Below are 22572 nucleotides of genomic sequence, written 5' to 3'. Positions count from 1 at the left end.
CGTCTCACCTGCTGCTGACCGCGGGGCACGCGGCCGGCCTGCGCGGGCAGCCAGGAGCGCTTGGGCCTGGGGCTCTCATGCAGGAGCTGGAGGAGAGGGAAGGGCCGTGGTGCTAAGGAGAGGGGACTCTGCTCACGGCGTGGTGCTGAGCAGAGCCCCGGCCCTGCAGGCTGCCTGCCTGCTCGCGTTTGCCCGGCGTGGGTGTGCACGCTTCCCTCCTGCTTCGGCTGGGCAGAAGCATGGGACGGGCACCCCGCCCCGGCCCCAGATGGAAGAATACAGTACCTGGCAATGTTTCTCTTCCCCACATATCTGAAGTGAAATAAACACACCCTAGAAAGAAAATATGTATCTGTTAGAGATCCTGCTCGTCATGAACGATCCAGAACATTTAAAATCTAGCCTGTCCTTGTCTGCAGACACAATCCCCTATGCATGAGGGCTTGGGTCTGTGTTTACCAGTGGTTTGGCCTCATACCCTCTGTTTCCAAACCCTATGGCACTGGCATATCCCTGTCTCCTGCTCCATCTGTTCCACCAAACCAGTGGTGGTTGTGCTGGTTATGGCAGGAGGCTGTGCTGTGAGCCCTGCTCACCTGCGGCTGGTGGGATACCCTTTGCACAGCACAGTCCAAGCACAAGCCTCACCACGTTCTCTCAACATACATCTGTTTCTCCTCAGAGGGAAGACAAACATTTCATTACAACCTGGCTAGACACCTCTGCTGCTGCACAGGACCACACACATCCTGTGAGGCACACTTCACTCATGTCTTCTTGGCCAATGCTGCCAGCACAAAGGCACAATGTTTGAATTGCAGCCTCATGATACTCACTCCAGAAGCACAAGGACATTGATCAGCTCTTGGGGGGAGAATTTGTTCCAGTAAGCTAAAAGAGTATCTGAAAGAAAAAAAACAAACAAACAAAACAACAGTGCACTGAGAATTAAAAGAAATTAAGAAGGGAACTTACAGACCAAAACTGTCAGTGATTGTCTCTGGTCTTTCTGGCTGCCCTCCAGTGAGCAAGAGCCACCAACCTTCTGAGATCATCTTCACAATGTAGAGGTAGCACATCAGGAGCGTCCGAATCTCAAATTGGTCCAGCCGGCTGCAGTGTGACACACTGCTCCTCGTGGAGCTTCTGCAGATCTAAGGGGACATGGATGTGATGCAGAGGCCCATGGCCCTCAGTGCTGTGGCCCTGGGCTGTGTCCAAGCAGAGTGTGGGGCCAGAAGCCACACAGTGTGGGCATAGCAAACCTGGCACATGCTAGATGTGCTAGCATTCCTCCTGTCTCCCTACATGTGCACCCTCACTGCACCATGCTTTGGAGATGACTCATCCTTGGGGGTTGCTGCCCATCCCGTGGAAATCCGGACAGACAGCTGAACACTTCTCTGCCCAGAAAAAAAATGTCTGGGCTTTACCAATTTTTTTGCATTCTCTGTGCTCATCCTAGCTGTATCCTCTGACAAATGGATGCGATTAAGCTCTAAGCAGGACGTTTTTCTTAAAGCTGTGCCTCACATGTTTGGAAAGCGATCCACAGATCTCATTTGTTGTTTACTCTAGGACAAACTATAGACATGAATCATAGTAAGACAGAATTAAACACTCAATTTAGAGTTGGAGATACAGTCCTACACCAGAACTTTGCAGTTTACCATAGCAAGCCAGCACACACCTCACTCGAGGCTGAAAAAAAGTGGTGCTTCTCCATGTGGCATTACTTTATATGTTTTTGTGGATATTGCATTCCCTAGCAGAAAAGCTCTTTTCAACAATGCAGAAAAAGATACCTTCAAGGACACAGAAGAGGATATCTAGCTATAGGGAAGAGCTGAGCTGCAAGCAATAATGCTTTCTGCAAACCCTGCCAGCAGTCCCTCAGAGCTTGCTGAATATGAATAGCTGATAGTCAAGTGTTCAGCCATACTTGGTCTTGTAGCTTCATGTGGGAGAGCTTGAAAGGCCCCACCTCTCTTAAGCATGTAAGGACACAGCCAGCAAGAACCTAGATAATCTTTGCCTTGCTTCTTGTAAGGGCCAAAGTTTTAAAAGACACATCAATGATTCATGCCAACCTAAGACATCTGGAAAGCGCCTTGAGGAAAACCAGGCGCTGGTTTGCGCAAATACCTGATTTCCATGTGTGCAATCTGCCAATAAGAAGAGTACACCCTGTGTGAATAGTAGGGTCACAGGTCTTTGTGGTGTGACTGCAATCACCTTCTGCAAGTTTGGGGCTGTGTTTACTAGCCTGTGTTGTTTTTCCTACAAATAGCTCATCTCCTCTTAATTCAGAGGTCACTGGCAATGTCACATCACAGTGCACTGTCTTCCAGCTGTGTGTGTGGAAACCAGTTCACAGCACCATGCACTGGGCACTGGCCAGCCTCAGACCCATCCATGCAAAGGAAGCACATCTGAGTATGGATAAATGCATGATGTGAGCAGAGATTTTCCCTACGGATTTTGTCTTTCATCTTTGATAAGCAATTTGTCAACAGTTATATTTTTAGCTCAGAGCTGGTTGAAGAGGGAAAGCATACCAGACCCATGTGTCTGAGCTTCTCTGTTAAATATCAGTCTGTTTCCAGACAGACATGCTTATAAGCTGGCTTTTGAGAGCACTACCACAGGGAACTCCTTTTCTGTCCCTCTTATTTAACATAGCCTGCAGACTGGTGCAGTGAGCATCGTTCCTCCTGACAGCAGATACGTTACATTTTCACTCTGATCCGGGGAACCCATAGTCCCCTCCGAGCTTAGGGATCCTTTTGAGTCCTCTCGTTTTACTGCATGGCCATTTGGAAGTGCTGCTCCGCAGCCTGAAAAAAACAAACCCCATGATTAACCCCTTTGCACCGGTATTTCTCAGCACATCATGGACAGCAAGTGGAGAACGTGATTTGGGTGCACAGCACAGATGGGGCTTGCCAAAGCCCCACGTCAAAAGCTGATTAATCTTGAAGGGATGGTTGGGGTGACACCATATTCAAGGAAAAGCATACAAACTCTTTGAGGTCTTTTGACAGATGACTGTTTCAGGTCTTGGGTAATGGTTTTTGGAAGCTGTTTATAGTTACATTCAACATAAATGGGAAAGTTAAAGCCTAGAAAAATTATTTACCTGGATCTTTGTCTGCAATCAGGCTGGATCTATTTGAGGGTGATGCAAAACTGCACATGAATTCATCCCTGGATGCCTGTAAAGCAACATAAGGTTTCTGTGGCCAATTGAAGGTAACACCTATTTCCTTATAAAGAGAACAATGAAATAAAGAGGGCAAATTATAGCTTTTACAATGCAGATAAAAAAAATCTCTTTCCTTAATTCCATAACAAGGAGAAAAATGACTTGGGGAGGAGTATAAAGAATACCAGAACATATTAAAGTAAACCACAGCAGTTTTTTCCCTTTTGTTTTCATCACTTGAGTTGAAATTTTGAGTTGTTTTTCTGAAATGTCTTTTTATTAGTGCTGTTTTGCCCCAGACAAGGAGGAAAGTCTAGTCTGTGAGGCTAAGTCTGCCTAAGAACTACACACAACACTCTGGCAGATGGGTAGTTCCCCAGAACAACTGCTGGAGCCTGAAACCTAGTCCTCCTGCAACTTATTGCACTTGGTGGGACTTACTTCACCTAACAGCACTATGCATAATGTAAAGATACAAGTTAAACAATAGCAAGCAAAAGGCAGAGACACTGTTCCCAGTCCTACGGACAGAACAAAGCCACAGGAAAAGCCCAATTAAAAGAAACACGCACATTATGGGTCTGCGGGGAGAAGAAATCAGACTCATTTCTCAGGCTGAGCCTGGTTGCAGGCAGGGGAAGTCACCCGAGGGGCGTGTGAGGAGAGGAGCACTGAGGACTGCTGGGCTTTACTCACGGGGCTGGAGGCAGCAGTGCAGGAGTAGAGTGCCTCGCGGGTGGCCACCCGCTGGAGGTTCTCCAGGAGCAGCCCGAACAGCGGCAGGTACAGCTGGGCTATTTTTGCCTGCTGGTTCTGAAAAGAGACAGGGTGAGATGCAGGTAACAGCCCAGGCTTTCAAGGGAGCAAAAAAGGGAAACTTTTTCTGCCAAAACACACACACACACATATATATAGACACACTGTACATGGTGTCTGAGGACATGGGTTGGTTTGGCTTCTCATCTCCACTTCCAGAGCTGCCAGGTAGGTATTACCATTCTAGCAGCAAGCTTGGGGTACTCAGGGATTTTGAGGGCTGAATAACATTCCCAGTCACACAAGATATGTGACAGAGTAAATCCCGGATTTCCAAACTCTTTAACTGGCACTTCACTCACATTGCCTGATAGCAACACCCAGAAGTAATGAAACAAAAGCATTTGCTCCTTGCCTGGTGCTGGCTATTGCTTCCATTTGGGAATTCTCCATAGCAAATACTTCTAGTTAAAACAGTTTCCAGGAACAGTAACTTGGATTAAGTTATACAGATCAAAAATGGTCTGGTTGATGTTTTCTAAAAGCAGGGCTCTTCTACATCCAATTCTTTTTTGTTAAAAATGTATTATTATGGACTTCACAGAAAGGTTAAAAAAAGAAGAAATTTTAGTCTTGCAAGCTGAATGGTATATTTTGACCATTACAAGAATCCAATTAATTCTTCTGATTCAGCATGACAAAAGATAAAAATAGTCTTGCAAACGCCCATGGGTTGTGAAAAAAGCTCTCTCAGCCATTGATGGAGCAGGGGCTTCCTCAGCTGGTGTAACAGACCCTGCTATACTCAGGACCCTGTCCTGCTTGTGACATGATTTTTGACTTTGGTGTCTTGGGACACCAGCTAAGCATACTGCCCTGGCTCCAGGCAGTTTTCTGGTCACGCAGCCTAGAGCACAAGACGTGAAAAAATCCAGTGGGACAATTTTAAGACAGATAGTGGTTTTGAGGAGGCAGAGAGAGTGCTGCACACTGAGGGGTCAAACAGTTCCTGACTTAGTTCAAAGGGTTTCAGGCACCTAGAAGAGTAGAAGCAGGCTAAACCTGACCCAGACTTGGCAGGGAGCCAAGCAAGGAGATATCTCTCCTGAAATATCAAGTCTTCTCAACTACCATGTTTTCAGGCTGTGCAGGTCACCACAGGCGCTCAGTGCAAAGAAAAGCAAGCCCATCTCCCACTCAGCCCTTCCAAACAGGCAGAGAAGGGAGAGGAGAGGACCTGGCTTTGGGTCCATGCAGAGTACAGGAGCTCCAGGCACATTCAGGCCACTTCCACCATTCATGCCCAGAAGGCTATCCACACTCCCAGATAAAATTCAGGAATGGAGCACACTAGGAGCAATTTGAGGAGCTAAACACTAAACAGAGTTTTCAGCCTAGATCAAGGATAGGTGGACTGGTAGTGTCTGCAAAGGTAGCTGGGCACTTTCAAGGCCATATAAGTCAGCAGGAAGCAGCATCAAGAAAGAAACCAAGACCACCTCCAGGCTCTTTCAGCAATGCCACATATCGAGCCTCTGACTAAAGAAAGCTGAAAGCTACCCAGCAGAAATCCAGCATCTCATGAGAATCCACAGATCCTCTCCTCTGATTCACTAATTGGTAAAACATGCAATGACTTGTAACAGAGATCAGTCCTGTTTCCTAATTATAGTATATTAATGGAGGTTATTAATTTAAACCCAAGACCAGAAGAACATTGACGTTGCTTAATTTTGCTGAACAGCCTTTTGGCTAATGACACTCTCAAATTCCTTAATGGCCCAGGGCTTTATTATCTAAATACTCAGCATGAATAAGAGCACTGCAGTTATCTGACTAGATTGTTTGTGTTTCCAGATAATTTCTCAGAACTATTAACTGCTATGCCAAAAATATCAGTTACAACAGTTCCCTAAAAAGTAATATGAATACTCCAAGTTCACCATGTAAAATCTAAAACTCTGATGTGTTTTTTCATAAAATTCAAGAACATTACCTTTAAAAGAGAAAAAATTACAGCTATGCCTGACCTTGTGCTGATATCTGTTGTCAAAGGCATGCTTTATCAAGAGACTTTTTAAGACTGAGATGGCTGTATATCTGGTATCATAGTTGTCCTGCAAGGCAACAGAAGTTTCTCTGAGAAGCAGCCCCACCAGGAAATGATGTCTGCAATACTCATCAGTTAAACTGTATTCAAGAGTTACATCTGAAAGAAAGAACAAAAAAATGGTTAAGGGAACTGCTCTGAGGCTCTGCTCAGCACAAGATGTAACAGTCACATAAGCCACAACAGTCCCTGAGTATGGTTCCTCACTCACTTCCTATGGTGCACTGATCTTTCAATAAAGCCTTAACTGGCTCAGGTTTTCTCCACAACTGAGTTATGTCATATCAAAGAACTCAGCATCTTCCGGTTCATGTTAGTCATTAATTTCAATCCTCAGCAGTTCAGCAACAGCTAAAAGGATTTGTGCAGTGTGATGCTTTATAAAACTTAGCACTCCAAAGAGTACTTTGCAATGTTAGAGATGGAATAAACAGGAAAGAGAGCATGATTTACTGCCTGGGGGCTACTTTACTCCTGACTGGAGATTATCCTGTAAATCCCCAAACCAGCCAGGCAGCAGAGGTGCCAACCCCCACGGAACAGCTGTGAGGGTGGTAATGGGCAGTGGAAACAGTGCAACCACAGTTGTCCAGCCCTAGCAGTGTCATTTCTGCAGCTTGTTCCACACCCTCTGTGAAACCTGCGTTCCTTCTCTTCAGGTCAGAGAGCAGGGAAATGGCAAATACGCCTGCTGGGAAGAGGGATGATAACAAGGATAAGCAACTTCTACTACATCCTCCAGCAGTTTACATATCCCAGCTTTCCAGCCCCACTGCAAAGATCAGGAAGCCAGGGCAGGATTCCAGGCAGCTACTTGCCAGAAACTGTGAGACTCCTTTAGCTTCCCACCAGCAGATATTGAACACAGCTCCCTAAATGCTGCACTAACAGGAGAAAGGCAGCCCAGTATTTAATCACTTTGGCCCGCTTAACTTGTAGCTTGCATCTCACATAGATTTGGGCTATATACTGTGATCAAAGGAGAAGCTTTGATTCTCCACTGACATGTCTGAATGCAACAAAGAAGTGACATAGACACAGATTTCAGTGCAGGGTACATGTGCACTCAGGCTGCTATGGATGACCTTGCCCTGACACAGTTAGGACAATGTATACACCCAATAAGAGCCATGACAGGCACCATTTGACTTGCTGTAAGCCTCCCAGAGGGACAACCCCAAAGCTGTGTGTTCTTCCCCCAAAGGGAACAAATGCTGTGTGCCTAGCCCAGGCTTTTTGTTTTTGAAAACCCCCCAGGTGTGAAAGTTTTTCTGTGGTAAGGCAGGGTGTAGACACACAGCTTTGAAAATCCCAGTCAAAGATTTCCAACAGCCCTGTGGCTGCAAAAGATATTTTTAGGTTCATTGATTCATAAGTAGCATTTACTGGTTTGTGAAAGTCTGATTCAGAGGAAAGAGAAAGCAATCTGGAGCATTATCTAAGCTTTCATTTTTAGTCATGTTAGCAAATGCCTAAGTGTTACACACCACGGTTACTTAATTAGTTGGATTCAGGCTAATTGATTGGAAGCTGCGTATTTAATTTGATGTTTTAGGATTCAGTGATCCCAGTTGGACCTACCTACTGAAGTGAACCATTCCATGGCAAAGGAAAAAAAGTTTAATTCATGTGTAAAAAGAAAAGGGACAAATCAAAAGACAGCAAAAATAAACAGAAATAATTAATGCTCTAGATACTGGAGAAACAGCACAGTATGTAATATCTTAACATTATTTTAAGGCTATTGCTTAACTCCCAGCTTGTGTCAATCTCTTGCGTTCTCTGCTATCACAAGACTGAAAAAAAAAAAAAAAATAATTCTGTGCTGCTGGCTGTGAGGACAGGCTCAGGGCTTTGCTCTGGCTGATGAAACACACATGTCCCCCTGGGTAAGCAGTAAGGATGCAGACCCGCAGCCAAGCCCTTCTTAGTTGAGATGTTGCAGAGAAACTGCTCCAAGATGCAATGCTCCAGCTCAACAGGACGTGGCCATGTGGACGTACTCCGCATGCAGGCCTGTCTGCAGCAGCTTCTGCACAGAAGACCTCTTTGTCCATCTAGGGGGCTATTCTTTCTTTTCCCAGAAACAGAGCAGTAGTGGCCTTTCTTTCTTCATCCAAACAAGCTGATAAAGAGGTGAGGCACACCAGCAGGCTATCTATCTCCTTGGTGCTGTGCACATCATACCTCCCCACCTTAGAGCCCACTGTCCCCTGTAATCACAGGTGTGTCCATAAAACCAGACAAGCTTGCAATGGAGATGCCTCACTATGCAAGTCTACCGTGGCAGGCAGAGCACAGGCACGACTGCAAAGGCACTTCTGCTCCCTCAGCATAGGCTGCTCTACTGTCAAGAGACGTGTGTGAACCTCAGCTGGGAGGTCCCAGTCACAATAAGACAAAGGAGGAAAGATCAGCTGCTCGTACAGCTTTTCAGTTTAACCACTGTAAACACAAAGGTGAATGTTAAGCAAGAAAGAGCATCCTTGTGTTATTGTGTCACTGCTAAGCAATGGGGATGCACTGTGCTTGCGTTTTTCTCTCTCAGCCATTTCTAGCAGTATGCTTTGTTAAACTATGCCAGGCAAGTTGCCAAACTGATATAAGTGTAAGAGATTAGAAACTCATCCAGAAAGCTCTGTGCAGTCAGAAATACACCAAAATAAGAGAAACTTCAGTTATTGCTGCTTCTGCCACCTGGATGTGTGTGGAACCACCTTGAGACTTGCATGGCTGCACCCTCAGGCATAACCAAACACTCTCTTGCCTCCATCAGAAAAAAATACAGAATCATAAATTCACTGGGCTTTTACACTGAGGAATCACATATCTGTCTAGTACTCATCTTGACCATGATACTAGCAGCCGAACATAGAGATCTTTGCTATATTTATCTAGGATAGATGATAAATTTGGACACAGAGAGAATGGGGCTATGTCTATAGCAGTCTTAGGAGGCCAATGAGGCATGCTGCTGCACTCAGTGCTGTGGTCTGCACTCTCATCAGCAGCAGAGCTGCAGCAATCCAAACTTGCACAGCACCTCAGCTCAGGCCCTGGCCAACTCCATCTGCCTTGTAGTGAGCAGTACCAGGACCAGAGGGGACATGCTGTGACAGTAAGAGCAGCCTGGATACGTGGTGGCACCACAGTACCTATGGCCTTGGTAAGCACTAAAGATTGGCATGGACTCAAGTTCTCTGCTGGCTGCCTTCAGCCCAAGTTTGAACAGAAGTTCACTTGTTGCACCACCATACTCTTGTTCAAAATGAAAGCAGAAGGTAACCTAAATCATCTTCTTGTGGCCATAAAGAGAGCTTGCAGTGGAGCAGCAAATTCAATCTCTTCCGTACCACCATTCTCTACAGCACTGACTGATGAGACACTACTTCACAGGGGATGCCGGTACGCGTGGGAACAAAGGATTATGTTTGCACAGTTTGTGTATTTACTGAAATAGAGGTGGTTTCTTTTGGATATTCTTAGTCCCATGCAAATTTAAATATAGGAAATACTGATTAGACTGATTGCATACCATTCTGGAGTAAAAAGATGTAAACTTGACAGAACAGCATCTTTTCCTGTGGTTAATGTACATCATGCTAGCCAGGACATAAATTCCCTTAACATCAAACCAAATTCCATCTGGTCAGAAGCCATCACGACTAATAAATTTTATCCCTCTAGCCAGCCTCTTGAGAAAGGACATACCTTGAACTCTTTGCAGCTTGGGTTTGGAAAAGGTCATTGGTAAATTCAGAGGAATATAGTGCTCATGATTGCAAATGGTTTGAAGAAATTCAAACTTGTATTCAACCAGCAGCTAAGAAAACAAAAAAAAAAAACAAACACAACCTATGTTTTCAGTTTGATTCATGTGCTTCCAGTTCAATGTGTTTGTTGCACAAGGACTGGGGAATCTAAATAGCATTTGATGAAATTTAATAATAATTGGCAAATTTTTGTATTGTTCCCCCTAAGTGTCATTGCTGTCACCTGTGACTTCTTTACCTTTTTTTATCCAGACTATTAACCACTCTCTCCTTTAGTTCTGACTCATTACACTGTTTCGAAGCTTACCTGCATACAGCCTATTGGCCCAGACAAAGAGGTCTCTGCCTCCAGAAGACCTGGCAGGAACCATGCCTAAAAGGCCTTCACAAGTGTATAAATAATCACTATAGACTTTGACTGATCTAGATATGCACAACTGCAAACTACCTTTCAAGAAACATTCTGCTTACCTTAGGATCTTTTGGGCTGAATCCAGAAATGTAATCATTTATCAAGTTAAAAACAAATCCTCTATCCATAAAGGTCAAACAGCGCTGCAAAAAAAATAGCAACATGTGACCAGTCATTAAAAATTAAAGCAATCATCCTAATTCATCTCCATACTACTGTCCTACCAGTAGCCAGATTTGATCCTCAGGGCTGCTGCTGCCTTTCCAAAACACATTTGGTCCTGTTTCTCTGAAATTACTTGGATGACCTTACATAAAACTCTAGTGGACAACAGAAACACTTAAAATGAAAACACATGTATTTCCTCAGATTTTGAACAGTTGCTAGGCATGACTGAAAACCCCAGATAACACAGGGAGTACCATAGTCTCTCTCGGAAAGAGAAAGTTTCTTTCCTAGGAAAGCTCATCCCCTCCAGAGTTTTCATCACCGAAGAAACCAAAGAGATTGTAAAGTACAAACACAATTGTTCGCTTGCTGCTTATTTCTAATTGGTTGCATTTTTTTTCCGACAAAAGCCTGGGAGAAGGAAAGAAATCGCTGACCTTCAGGAAGTTAGCCAAGCTAAAGTTGACATTCCTGGACTCTTCGGGGATTTCGTTATAGCGAATGGTCACGTGAGGAATGATGGCGAGCAGCAGCGAATGCAGGGCGTGCTGGTAGGAGTCGGGGAACCGCTGGCCTCTGGGCAGCTGAAACCAAAAGCACGTCCTACACTCAGTGCTGCAAGCCAGCAGCTGGTGAGAACTGAGGACAGGCACAAGTTCCCGTTAGCGTTTGTTATGTCGTTTCCTAAAAAAAACACTGGCACAAAGAAAGCACTGGCAGAAACCACAGTAGCTAGTAACAGAAGAGAAGGCTGCATGAGCCGTAAGGAGATTTGGAATTTTTAAATTACAACTGAGAGTGAAAAGGGGAAGAAGGGAAAAGTAAAGTAGAAAAAATGGAAAGATCTGGCTAGCTGTTCAGATTGTCAGGATTTTTGTAAACAAAGAGTTACGTAGTGTTTCAGAAAAACTTTTGGAGGAGTTTCTTTGTGATGGTTCTGTAATGCAGCACCAAACAAATTTATTTTTACCTTGATTTTGTTTTCTTCCAGTAAGTACATTGCCATTGACTTTGCCAGTGCTTCAAAGAAAAACCACGAATACTAGAATGAACAAAGAACACTATTATTTTTCTCAGCACAGTTGAACATGTTAGATTATGTGGGGAAGCAGTAGTATGGGAGGGAGAGCTTACATTCAAGTGGTATAAGTACAGCTAGCTTGGCATGGGTGCCTTTGCTACCTGGAGGAGTCCTGCCAGTCTAGGGGTGGGAATAGCTCCATCCCCTCTGCTCTCCAATGCACCCTGCAAGGAGCCAGCAGAGTTTGGCGTGTGAGCTCAAACTCAGTCTGCCTCCCAGAAGTCACCCCTCAAGTGTGCCTTGAAGATGAAACTGGCAAAATGAAAAGCCCTTTGCTGCGTCCTGACAGAAGCCTTAACACAGCCATGTTCCCTGCAAGAACTCATCTCTGTTGTAAGGGGAGAACCTCAAGGATGTGGATGCAAGGAGCCGCCGTGGTAGCCTTGCTCCCGTGGTGTGTTTGTATAGATGAAAGTGTTGGGTTTTATACCAGACCCCCTCTCCCACCTCTCCACCCTTGGCAGCCAAGTACTGCCAACACTTCACCTTGAGTAGCTTATTGATGGCTAGAAAGTCTGCTGACTGTTTCAAGATTGTGGCCATGGAAAGAACCAAGATTTCATGGGTCATCTTCGCCTGTGTGACACTGGCTTTTTCAGCTCGAAAGACGTACTGAGGGAAGAGGAACAGTGTCAGCAGTGTGCCTGCTCCCAGGAGGGAGTTTTGCAGAGCAGTGTGTCATGACTGACCTTTATGAAGGAGCGCAAGTAGTGGTCTAGACCTTCTTCATGGCACTTGGACACGATGTGCAGAAGAACCCTAGGAAGAAACGTGGTTTGTGTTCAGCACGCAATGCCAGGGCAAGTTCCTTCAGCTCATGAAAGCAGACGCCGTTTGCATCCTATCCTGCTCAACCTCAAAAGCCTCACTGCTGGCGTGGCCTGATTTGCAGAGAGCCAGTACTTGCAGGCTAGCACCCTTCACAGCTCCTGTGGCACCCTTGCTGCAGCACAGCCCCTCAACAGAGCACTCAGATCTGAGGTGGCCAAAGCCTCTTCTCCACTTTGGAACTGGACAAAGTGTTGCCCTGAATAGCTGCCTTTGATGCTTGCAGCTCCCTGCATGAGGAGGTGAGGTGGGGCATTTCTCTGCAGGATACACATCCTATTCCTTGGCCTATGTGCACGCCAGGATTAAAGCCTGCTGCTGCTTGAATTCATATTACAGTGAGCATTAAGCACCTGAACAGTGCTCAGGTGTTAGATAAGTAGAAAATAAAAATAGGAAGTTATTCTGTTCTGCATTCAGTTCTCTTTAGCTGTATCTACAGACCTGCTATATGGAGAACAGGCCCACTTGCCCTACCTGCACACATTACAGATTTATCCACACTGTACAGCTTATCATGTGTTGAGTCTGTCCTTACCGGTGACCCTTTCCTAATGATAATACAAGTGACAATGAATAACTATACTACTACATCAAGTCTGCAAAATCAATACAAAAGCCCCATAGAATCTCTGCTGAGAAGTGAGGAAAAATATTCTCCATCATTGTTATACTCTGGTACCTGCCTGCATCCCCTGAACTTATTAATTCTGGAAGGCTCTTTTTTACTGAATTTACATCATATGTTCCTTGTTATACGCACTGGATTATTTTTGGGCTGTTGCCTTGGAGTTCACTGGGGACAAGCAGACCATGAAGAACGCGCCAGCCCTCTGGAAGCATTCCAGGTGGCTGATGAAGCCAGCAAGCACCTGGTTTGCCCAGCCAACATTGGGGATTTACATTCCAGTCCCAGCCAGAGTGAACAACAAACTATTGCACATTGCCACAGACCCCATAGGCCAAACCACAGGGAGGAGTTTACAAGCCATTTATCAGATAAAGTGGGTTTTAAATTCCACTCTGAAAGTCTGGATGAGAAAACAGTTGTCATTAACCTAAAACCTTTTGACAAACTGAAAGCATCAGGCCAAGCTTTGAAAAAACTCTCTGGAGGTGAAGGTGGGAACTGGTCAGGCAGCAGGCAGCCGAGGTCACCCGTTCCCTTGCCCTTGCCCTCTGATGATTCAGAGTGAGATCACAGTGCTCCACACAGGAGAGATCCCCACAACCAGCACCACATGGCACAAAACTGTGACTGCGGTGGGGCCCCCATCTCTGGGGAATCAGGGCACAGCCTCTGACCTCAGTTTTCACGGGAGCAAGATGCTTTTGGTACACGGCCGCCCGGAACCTCCTGGAGTCAGAGGGTGTGGAGGGGAGCGGCAGCCCGCATCCCGCTGTGACTGCAGCGCTTCCCAGAGGCAGAACTACGGGAGGAAGATGGATGGTTTAATGCATCCATCAGTGCAGGGGTGTCAAGGCCAGAGATAGGCTTTCGCTCATTTTGCTGCCTTTGGGCCCTGTAGAAGCCTGCACGCAGCGGCAACCTTCTGCAGAGGCCAGGCCCTAGTCGGTGCTGCCCTCTTGGGGCGGCAGGCACGGCAGAGCTTCCCTAGGCAAACCACCCCCTGCTTCTGGCCGTGCATTCTGAGCCAACAGGGACGTCGTGCCTACTTCTGCAGCATAACACACCCAGCTCCAGGGGAATTCCAGCCATGGTTCTGACACAGGAGACTGGTGAGACCAGGAATCACACTCATTGGGAAACCACATCTGTTGCCTGCACCTGGGAGGCGCCTGGGTGCTCTAAAGCCTTTTGATGACCAAATAACTTGATCCCCACCAGCAAACTCTTTTTCTTTTGAAAAACAAAACAGGAGCAGCTTTAAAGTGCCACTTTTTCCCCTAAGCAGCTCCCAGGACAAGAGTCCCACGATGTCCTGTGCCACCCAGACGTGCCAGAAGAAGACAGCAGCCAGTGTTTCACAGCACGACCACAGCAGCAAGCAGCAGTGCACAGCCAGTGCTGTTACTTAGCACCTTCTACTGGGAAACCACACCCTACTTTGCACTGTAGTTTGGTGGCTTTATGTTTGTAACCGAAGAATACTGGATGGTTTACCAGACACTCACATGGTGCAGTTGACAGCTACTTCATCTTCCTGTGTCACGTTTGTAAGGACTCTAAACAGTTGCATAAGAATTACAGGTAGAAACTGAATCATTACTTGGATCTCCATGGCGTGCAAACACTAAAACAAATGTTTAAAACACAGACACTTTTAGTTCAACATTTTGCAGATGTTAAATATTTACAGTCCATAGACATTCCTGTGGCAATAGGACAGGCATTAGCAAAAAAGCTCCAGGGTGTGGGCTTCAGCCTGCCAGAGGACAGGAGAACTTGGACCCATAGCAGCACTCACTGCCTGCCTTCCAAATGACAGGTCCCAGCTGCATGCCTTCAGGGAGCAACATGAATCACTCATGGCATGTATTAAATCTCCTCTCAGATGTGCCGAGGCAGCTATGACTTCATTAGAGGTCGCATGCTATGGTTTGACCCAAATAACCCAGGCTTTAAGGCTGAAGTGTTGCTCCCAATTCTTGTCAGTTGTGACTGTGTTTTGATGTGACCAAGTCCCATTTCCACAAATGCCTTTAGAGCATGGAAACTTGATGCTCGATGACTTGCAGTGAGACTTTTTTCCAACAAGCATAGCTTGCTGTTAGAAATGGGATTTAAGTGATTTGGCAGAGGTCAGGATTATCTTGTGCATACACCCTCCACCCATCTTGTAGACCTATTTTGCCTGAATCTCATGATATGAACCTAGGAAAGACAGTGCATTTCATTTTCCTTTTTCAAACCTGCAAATCCAACAAAAGGTTCTTAAATCTGTATCTAGTTATTTAAAGTACTGAAATTATTGAGGTATTGGTGGTAAGGAGCCCTCACTTGTGGTTAGTATGTAAATGTCTGTCTGTCTGCAGGCTGCAGCGAGGATGTTGTGGCTGGACAGGGCTGGGACCTACCCAGCCCCTTGACCAAATGCTCACAACAAAGCAACCCTTCTTTTAGTGCTTGGCTTAAAAATCTGCCATTATTTCGAGTTCTTAAAATATTTATATATTATTGGAAACACACCCAGTAACTTTGTGGTGATAAATCCCCACCGCTGGACTCTGAGCTGTTGCTATGGCAGCATTCTTGAAAACAGGCAGTTATGGAGGGAAACAAGGACAGTAAACAGTCAAGAAATATATTCCCTGCAGAAGCCTTTGCTGGACCTGCTTCGAGGCCCTTACTCATGCTGCAGCAATTGCCAAAAAGCTGGGTCTGGGTTGTAGGTCATCTGTGCTCAAATTTAACTGACTCATAATCTCAGATCTTTTTCAGGCTAACAAAAAATCCTGTTTTGAATGAATAATCCTGAAAACAAAGAATTGTGTTGCAGTTTAAAGGTTTGGATCAAAACTAGGGCAGCAGGGGAGGAGTGTGTGAGCCTACCAGAAGGGTTTGCCATAAGCACAGCAGAGCGATGCTGACTACTCCTTTTATCTGCTGTGAAAGGCAGTGGGAAGCAGCACACAGACAGCAGACAGTTCTGTCAGTAAGCAAAGGTAAGGATATTGTACTGGTCCCAGTGCTGCAGTGAGTGCACACTCCTACAGGGCAGTGATCTGGGTATTTACTGATGGTCTGAAAAAACACAGACAAAGCCCACAGACAGGCACTGTTCACCTTTAGATATTTAACAAGCTCTCCTGGGACTTCCTTTGCTCCCGCCTGAACCAGCTGGCAGTACTGGAAGAATTTGTGCAAGTGCATGTCCTGGAAGAGACAAAAAAGCTCAATGCAGTCACCTCAATATTTGTCAACTCCTACTCTGCAGCTGATGCTCAAAAATCTGCTGACTTACCTGAAGCAGTACGCCATGTCCCTAGCAAGCCCCATATCACTACCAGTGGCACTTTTGGTCACCAGCTGCCATCTCCCAGGACTACAGTACTGTTCCCAGCCTTTTCCAACATATCAAGCCACTGCCCACCTCAAGATTAAGCACAACTGCTAACAGTGTTAAAATTCTTCTGTGGTTGCACTACCCTGAGCCCAGATCCTCACCCAGCACTGGCCTGGAGAAATAGGACTCTCCCAGCTGTGGCTCTCTGGGACTGTCTCATCATCTGCCTCATTGACCTCCTATTGTCCATCTGAGGCAGACTCTCCTTTCCATTCCTCTCCCGACTCCTCCAAGGTTAAATTTAATTACTGGGTTATTTAATCCTGAAAAGCATTTGAGAATGCAGTTTGCTGGGGAGTGGAACTGCTGTACTGTACAGAATCAGTGAGACCTGAAACAAGATTCCGATGATGCTGAAAGCGAGTTGCTGTGAATGTAAAGGCAGCTGATTACATCCAGTACGGGACAAGCAGCCCTGCCAAGGGCACTTCTCCATGAGCAGTGCTGACAGGAGATGCCCCAGAGCACATGCTAGGGATCTCTGCTTGCACATCACATGAAGCCTGGGGAAGTCCACCACTGCCATAAGATGGCAGAACACACGAGCACTTGGTAAAACAGCCTGAACTGGTTTCAAAGTGAAATCAGGACTCTTTTTTACTTGTGCCTGCTGTTGTGAGAAAACATCTTTTTTAAACTTAATAAACAGTGTAATATTTGGGGAAATCTCTCATTTCCATCAGTTCTTCTCTTCTGCATCACTGAAGCAGATCACTTGCTCAAATGTTTCCTTGGTCCTGCCAGTTACAGTGCAATTGGTCAAGAAAACAATCAGCCTCTCCCTAGGCTCATTCACTCACACAACTGTCTCATCACACCCAGTCAAAGAAGCAGATCCATGCAAGTAATCCCAGACCTGCTGCTACAGAAGTATCTCAGTGCTGCTCTGCAAACACAGGCCCCTCTTTCCCACAGCACCTATGGCATAGCAGTAGTAGAGATACAGTGATTGCTTCCTCTATGCTTGTGCTGAAAGTCTTTAGAATCGACAAGTGCTTAACTCACCTGAGTGTATACAGTTGAGTCCAAATGGATTCTGATTTTAAACAGTGGCTTTGCTCCATCCACCCACTTTGCATCCACGCTGGGCTGCTGTGAACAGACAATATTCAAGTACTTGATTTCAGACTGCAGTGAGAAGGTGGCTCTGTGCAGACAGACACCTGGTCAGAAGATACAGGCGGGGGTGCAAGAAGGGTTTCCCCCAGAGCACAAACACCAGTGACCTGACTCCAGCCATGGCAGGACAGATGGGTTCCCATGAGAATGTGCACACAGAGTACATGCCCACATGCTCTGTACCATGTAAAAAGCCCAGTCCGGCCTGCCACAAAAATATTCTCTGCATCCTACATAGCCACTGGAAGTGGAATTAGAAGTGTCCTGTCTCATAGCCCTAAGAACCTTAAGCTTTGGGGGCTGCCCTGCAAGTAGGGATCTTTCCAGCTGAGGAGAGCACCAACAGAAGCCCAGAACTTAGAGTGGTAACAAAAGCTCAACTTTCCTCTTCCTTTTACATTTAAGTCCATTTTAAATGGCCTTCCTACCCTTCGTGACTCTGTGTCTCCAAGACCCAGGTAGCCAGGTGGAAGGTTGGATGAAACTGGCAAATGCCGCTCCAAGGTGACAATCCGTCCATCCTTCAGCAACGGGACCCAAGTGTATCCCACTGTGGAGACAACCAGTGGACCATAGTTAGCAGACACACAGCAATACATGTTTAGCTCAAGGTCCAAAAAGAGCTATGTCTCACCCTGAAGATCAGACTCACAGTTGTGCAAGTGGCTTCAATGAGGCTGAGATTGACCATGTCAGCCTTTTTAAAGCACATTTTACCTGGTGACTTGGTGTCTGAAACTCAGACACAGTACAACCAAGATCAGGAGTGGGTTTGAGGTGCAGAAAAAGTGTGTGAGCCATAGTTGTACACCATGACAAAGGTCCTTCAGTCATCCAAGGACTGGCTGAATGGAGAGGCATCCCAATCAGTAGGACCTGGATGTGCTCAGTCTCTTATGCAAGCCTAGTGTTGGTAGGATTGATCTTTGAGGCCCTGATCTTGCATTAAATTTTTGTCAGTGACTTGACTGACAATAGCCCATCTGTGCAAACCAAGTCAAGAACAAGCAGAAACAGCTGTTAGATTGCAGCAAAAATTTCAGCTTTAGTATGCACTAAAAAAACATTGTGTTTTATTCCAGTTATACCAACGATTTATATTAGGTTGCTTTCAAAAAAGAAAATTCAGATAGGCGAGAATTTTAGTAAAATGGTTTTTTTTCATGTCCCTACATCCATTTTATCATGGACTCTTACACTCCAAAAGAAGTAATTGAAGCATTGAACATACCTTGAGTTTCAATGGTGTCCTGTTTTTTCGATGTTGCCTTTGTATTAATTTCACAGCTGACATGATAGAAGGTGAAAAGCAAATGATGCTTTTGATGGAGGTGAATTGGAAGCTCAATTTTAATCTAAAATGATATCATGATAGATAAGACTGTATGTTTAGTTATGGAGTAATATTTTAAGTTCTATGTTATTTCACAAATGCTATGCAGTTACACAAGACACATTCCTACCCATTTTAAATAACTCCTGTCTATTTTCAACACATTTGCACATTATTTATTAATGGGGGTGTGTGATTGGAGTGCACAAAGCGTGACAGTAAAGGCAGTAGAAAACAAACTAGCGTTAAAAATGGACAAAGTCTGGCTTTCCTGAATCCTTCTACTGATGCAAAAGGCTGCATACCCATATTTTTCCCAGCTCTATCAAAAGAGGTATCCTGAAAGGACCCTTGGCTTTGTAGCATCCAGGAGAATCTGTTATTTTCCATCATTTCATTTTTACCTCATCGTAGAACTCTGGACTCTGGTTGTGATGCAGCACAGCAGCATAAGCGTTTGTGGTCAGGAGTTGGCCTCCAGGTTTGCCATATATACACTGGAGACATAAACAAAGGCTTGAATTCAGGGTTACTGCCACCCTAAATTAGCTGGCCAAATTAAAATACCGGGCATGGAAACTCCGTGCTTTCCTGCTGTCCTGCTCAGCCTGGCTGGCACACAGTACACAGCAGCAAGCAAATGGCAGCCCCACTAACACGTACCCACCTTTAACGGCCTGGCATCAGCTTCATCTGAATCCCTGAACTCAACACAGACAGCAATATTCCTTGCCTGAAATGGAGGAGAACGAGCCATTGCTACAGGATGCTGCATCACCTCAAACCACGCTGAGTCTGGCTGCAGCCTGCTCTCCAAGTTGCTCACCTTTGCAAACACCTTCTGGTTCTCATACTTCAAATGCAAGGGGTAGACATAGAGGTGGTTTTTGTAGACAGTGAATGGATAACAGTATTTTGCAACTTCTGGGACAAGTTCCTCCACTTCAACTGTGATGTCCTCACAGCTCTTCTCAAAAGGCTTTATAGGAATGTAAGAAGCTGTAACACAATCTAGAAGAGAAGGAAAGCTTGGCTAAGTGCACATCCCACAAACATGGGAAGTACAGCCCATGTAAAGGGATTTGTAGGTCTGAAACTCTGCCATTGCTCTCAAGCATTTAGTTTTCTTCACATCAGAGGACTGTGTGTGTTGACCAGGCAGCAGGACTTAGACCTCTCCCACTGAAATGATTAAGGGAAAATTCTCTCCTTGATCATGGAACATCTGTGGTCCCAAACTGCACTAGCAATCTTGAGAAAAGGGGAGTGCACAGGCACCATGAGGTTCTGCTCTCCTTGCCAGTGGGGACTACAGAAGTGGAACCTTCCTGTAGCTCTGGGCAAAGGCAAAGGGTCTTGTGAATGAACCATGGGACAGCTGCTCTGGGCATGACCTTCACCTTGAGTCTTCCAGGAATTTGACCCATTAAGTTACTGTTTTATAAATCATACAAACATCACCTGACTGAAGCAGACATGCTACTAAGATGATGACTTGAGACTGCTGTTTCAAAATTTCTCAGTCCCACTGTATCAGTCCTTTTCCACTCTCTGCTTCAGAAAGAAGTTTGACCATTATGTTGCCTTCAAATACCAGTGCACAAGCCCTGCCTGATTCACCAAGACTCACATCCACTATGAGGAAGAGCTTACCTCGAGTGATGGCCTTTCAAAGATCAGAAAAAATTAAGTCCACTAGAAAAGCCTTTTGGATAGGGACTGGACTGCAGAACCTGACCATAGTATATGAAGCCTTCTGGTGTTATGCATCAAAAACGTTTTATGAGATTGGATTGTAAAAATAACAGCAAGAGCAGGCAAGTGGCTTCCTTTCAATGCAGGATGTGATGGCTAAACTGCAAAGCTGAAGAACTCAGGTAAAGCTCTGCGCTTGGAACACATCCCTCCACAGTGCCCATCAGAAAGACTTACAAATCAGTGGTTGTGCTTAATTACCCATTTCTTGCTGCAGCCCCAAGATACTCTTTTAAATGAAACAGTGAAACTCCTCATAGCAGCATTAGGTCCCCAGGCTAGAGCCATCAGCGTTTATTTTAAGATCCCAGATACTTACTTGTAAAGTCTAGCGGGATGTCTTTGATGATAATATTTAACTGGGCTGGAATGACCTGCAGTTTTGTCTTCTCTGGTCTGCATTAGGGAGAAAGGAATGAGAGTGTGAACCTTGAAAGCTCAGGTACTGAACACATCAGCAGTGCTTTGTATTACCCTCTGAGTATTTTAGAAATTGTCATCTCATGCTTAACTGTTTAAAAATGTATATTAAAATGCCTGCTCAGCCTCTGCACTAGTCTTTACACTTACTTCTTATACTCTGCTAAAAGCTTCAGCATATCTTCATTTGAGAGTTTGCTGCTGTCTTGCTTATACAAGGGCGAGAATTTTCCTTCAGCATCAAGAGTGCCCTGGGAGTCTTTGAAAACTGGCCTGCAGAAGAGACACATTTCTTAAATGCTGGTAAATATCCAGATGCTGAGGTCTTTGACACGTCAGGCTGGAGATCAGTTTATCAGGCAAGAGGTCCACTGGCTTCTGTCTGCTCTGAACACCACCAGACCTCCTGATCACCCTCCCAGCCTGACATGGTACTTAGGCCCTATGCATATTGCAATCCACCATGTCACATAAAAGTGCATGGCACATCACCTATTTCCTTTCTCTCCAACCAGGTGAGAAGGACACACTCGGCCCAGATCCAAGCCTGGTCCATAATCCTGAACACCCTTTAATCCCCTCCCACTAACACCAAGTGGTAAGGTAATCTTCCTAGTTGCACATAGGGTCCGAGCATGGAAATCCTCCTAGGAAAGGAATGTGCAATGAAGACCCATCTCAGGACAGCTTCCTCCTGAACCCAGAGCAGGAAACTGGACTCTACTCTTGATGAATACCAGCATCTTTGACCTTGAATATAAAGGCTGCAGGTGTCTATGTACACTAAAGCATCTGTATTCCCTTCCTGTGCAAACACCTTCCTCTGAAACCCAGAGAGAAACTGTTTCATGGATGCAGAACAACACAGCTCTCCATACCAGGCCACTCAACTCCTTGGCCTTGAAATGTAGCTCTTTACCCTGCAGGAACAAATATGAAGCCTGTCAAAGTCAATGCTTACACAGAGCCCACCATTAGTCTGAGGTACCACTTGAAAGAGGGCTGAGGCACAGCACAGGCTGTGTGCTGGCTCCCAGGAGTGAGCTGCATTCTAGAAACACAATCTTGAAGCTGAGAAGTCCAGTGTCAAAGGAAAAGTCAGCTCCCGAATACACATCGCAAACTGTCTACCACCAAATCCTGGCCCACTGTGACAGTCATCTGGTATTCCCAAGTCATTACTATCCCTTTTGTCAGCACCAAAGAGCAATTTAGCAATATGAGGCAGTGGCAGAAAGATGAACTTGCCTTCAGGCCTTCCTCTGATGTGAGATTTAAGGGAGTTAGCACCGATGTACTTTATTAGTCTCAGTAAAAGAACAGTGAGGGAATGGTATCACCATCTCCAGTTCCAAGAGCATTAACTAAAGCAGTGTCTAAGATGGGAGACAAAACCCAGCTGACTGCCCAAGTCAAGCCAGGAGGTCCTTCACTCTCATCCTGTCCCTGGCAATGGCTGGTGCCAGGAGGGAATTTCTGCACCGATTCCTGTGGCAGCACAGGACAGCATAGTTCATCCTCAGGAACGTTCTGCCCTGACAGCAGCAGCTACAGGGCAGCAGGAAGGGTACTGTGGTCCCCGCA

At 45.5% G+C, this 22572-nt stretch overlaps 1 protein-coding gene across 1 annotated transcript in view; it reads right to left on the bottom strand.

Annotated features, from left to right (window-relative positions):
• Positions 1 to 285: 285 nt before the first annotated feature.
• Positions 286 to 22572, bottom strand: part of DOCK11 (dedicator of cytokinesis 11) — a gene marked incomplete at both ends in the record, with an annotated part of 30622 nt that continues 8335 nt past the window's right edge. Inside the window, 23 exons of the mRNA XM_008943888.1 lie at positions 286 to 333; positions 837 to 903; positions 1043 to 1154; positions 2734 to 2837; positions 3140 to 3215; positions 3902 to 4018; positions 5992 to 6170; positions 9783 to 9894; positions 10316 to 10399; positions 10862 to 11008; positions 11395 to 11466; positions 11992 to 12117; positions 12195 to 12264; positions 14470 to 14588; positions 16082 to 16171; positions 17367 to 17453; positions 17909 to 18030; positions 18712 to 18835; positions 19218 to 19310; positions 19481 to 19546; positions 19640 to 19824; positions 20888 to 20964; positions 21139 to 21261. Of these exons, the coding sequence (XP_008942136.1) occupies positions 286 to 333; positions 837 to 903; positions 1043 to 1154; positions 2734 to 2837; positions 3140 to 3215; positions 3902 to 4018; positions 5992 to 6170; positions 9783 to 9894; positions 10316 to 10399; positions 10862 to 11008; positions 11395 to 11466; positions 11992 to 12117; positions 12195 to 12264; positions 14470 to 14588; positions 16082 to 16171; positions 17367 to 17453; positions 17909 to 18030; positions 18712 to 18835; positions 19218 to 19310; positions 19481 to 19546; positions 19640 to 19824; positions 20888 to 20964; positions 21139 to 21261 (2400 nt within the window). The remainder of the gene's footprint in view (positions 334 to 836; positions 904 to 1042; positions 1155 to 2733; positions 2838 to 3139; positions 3216 to 3901; positions 4019 to 5991; positions 6171 to 9782; positions 9895 to 10315; positions 10400 to 10861; positions 11009 to 11394; positions 11467 to 11991; positions 12118 to 12194; positions 12265 to 14469; positions 14589 to 16081; positions 16172 to 17366; positions 17454 to 17908; positions 18031 to 18711; positions 18836 to 19217; positions 19311 to 19480; positions 19547 to 19639; positions 19825 to 20887; positions 20965 to 21138; positions 21262 to 22572) is intronic.

The sequence above is a fragment of the Merops nubicus genome, unplaced genomic scaffold (genome assembly GCF_000691845.1).
Source record: "Merops nubicus isolate BGI_N331 unplaced genomic scaffold, ASM69184v1 scaffold45320, whole genome shotgun sequence".
NCBI classification, from domain to species: domain Eukaryota; kingdom Metazoa; phylum Chordata; class Aves; order Coraciiformes; family Meropidae; genus Merops; species Merops nubicus.
Note: the sequence above shows the minus strand (reverse complement) of the source record. Positions and strands in the feature narration are given on the sequence as shown.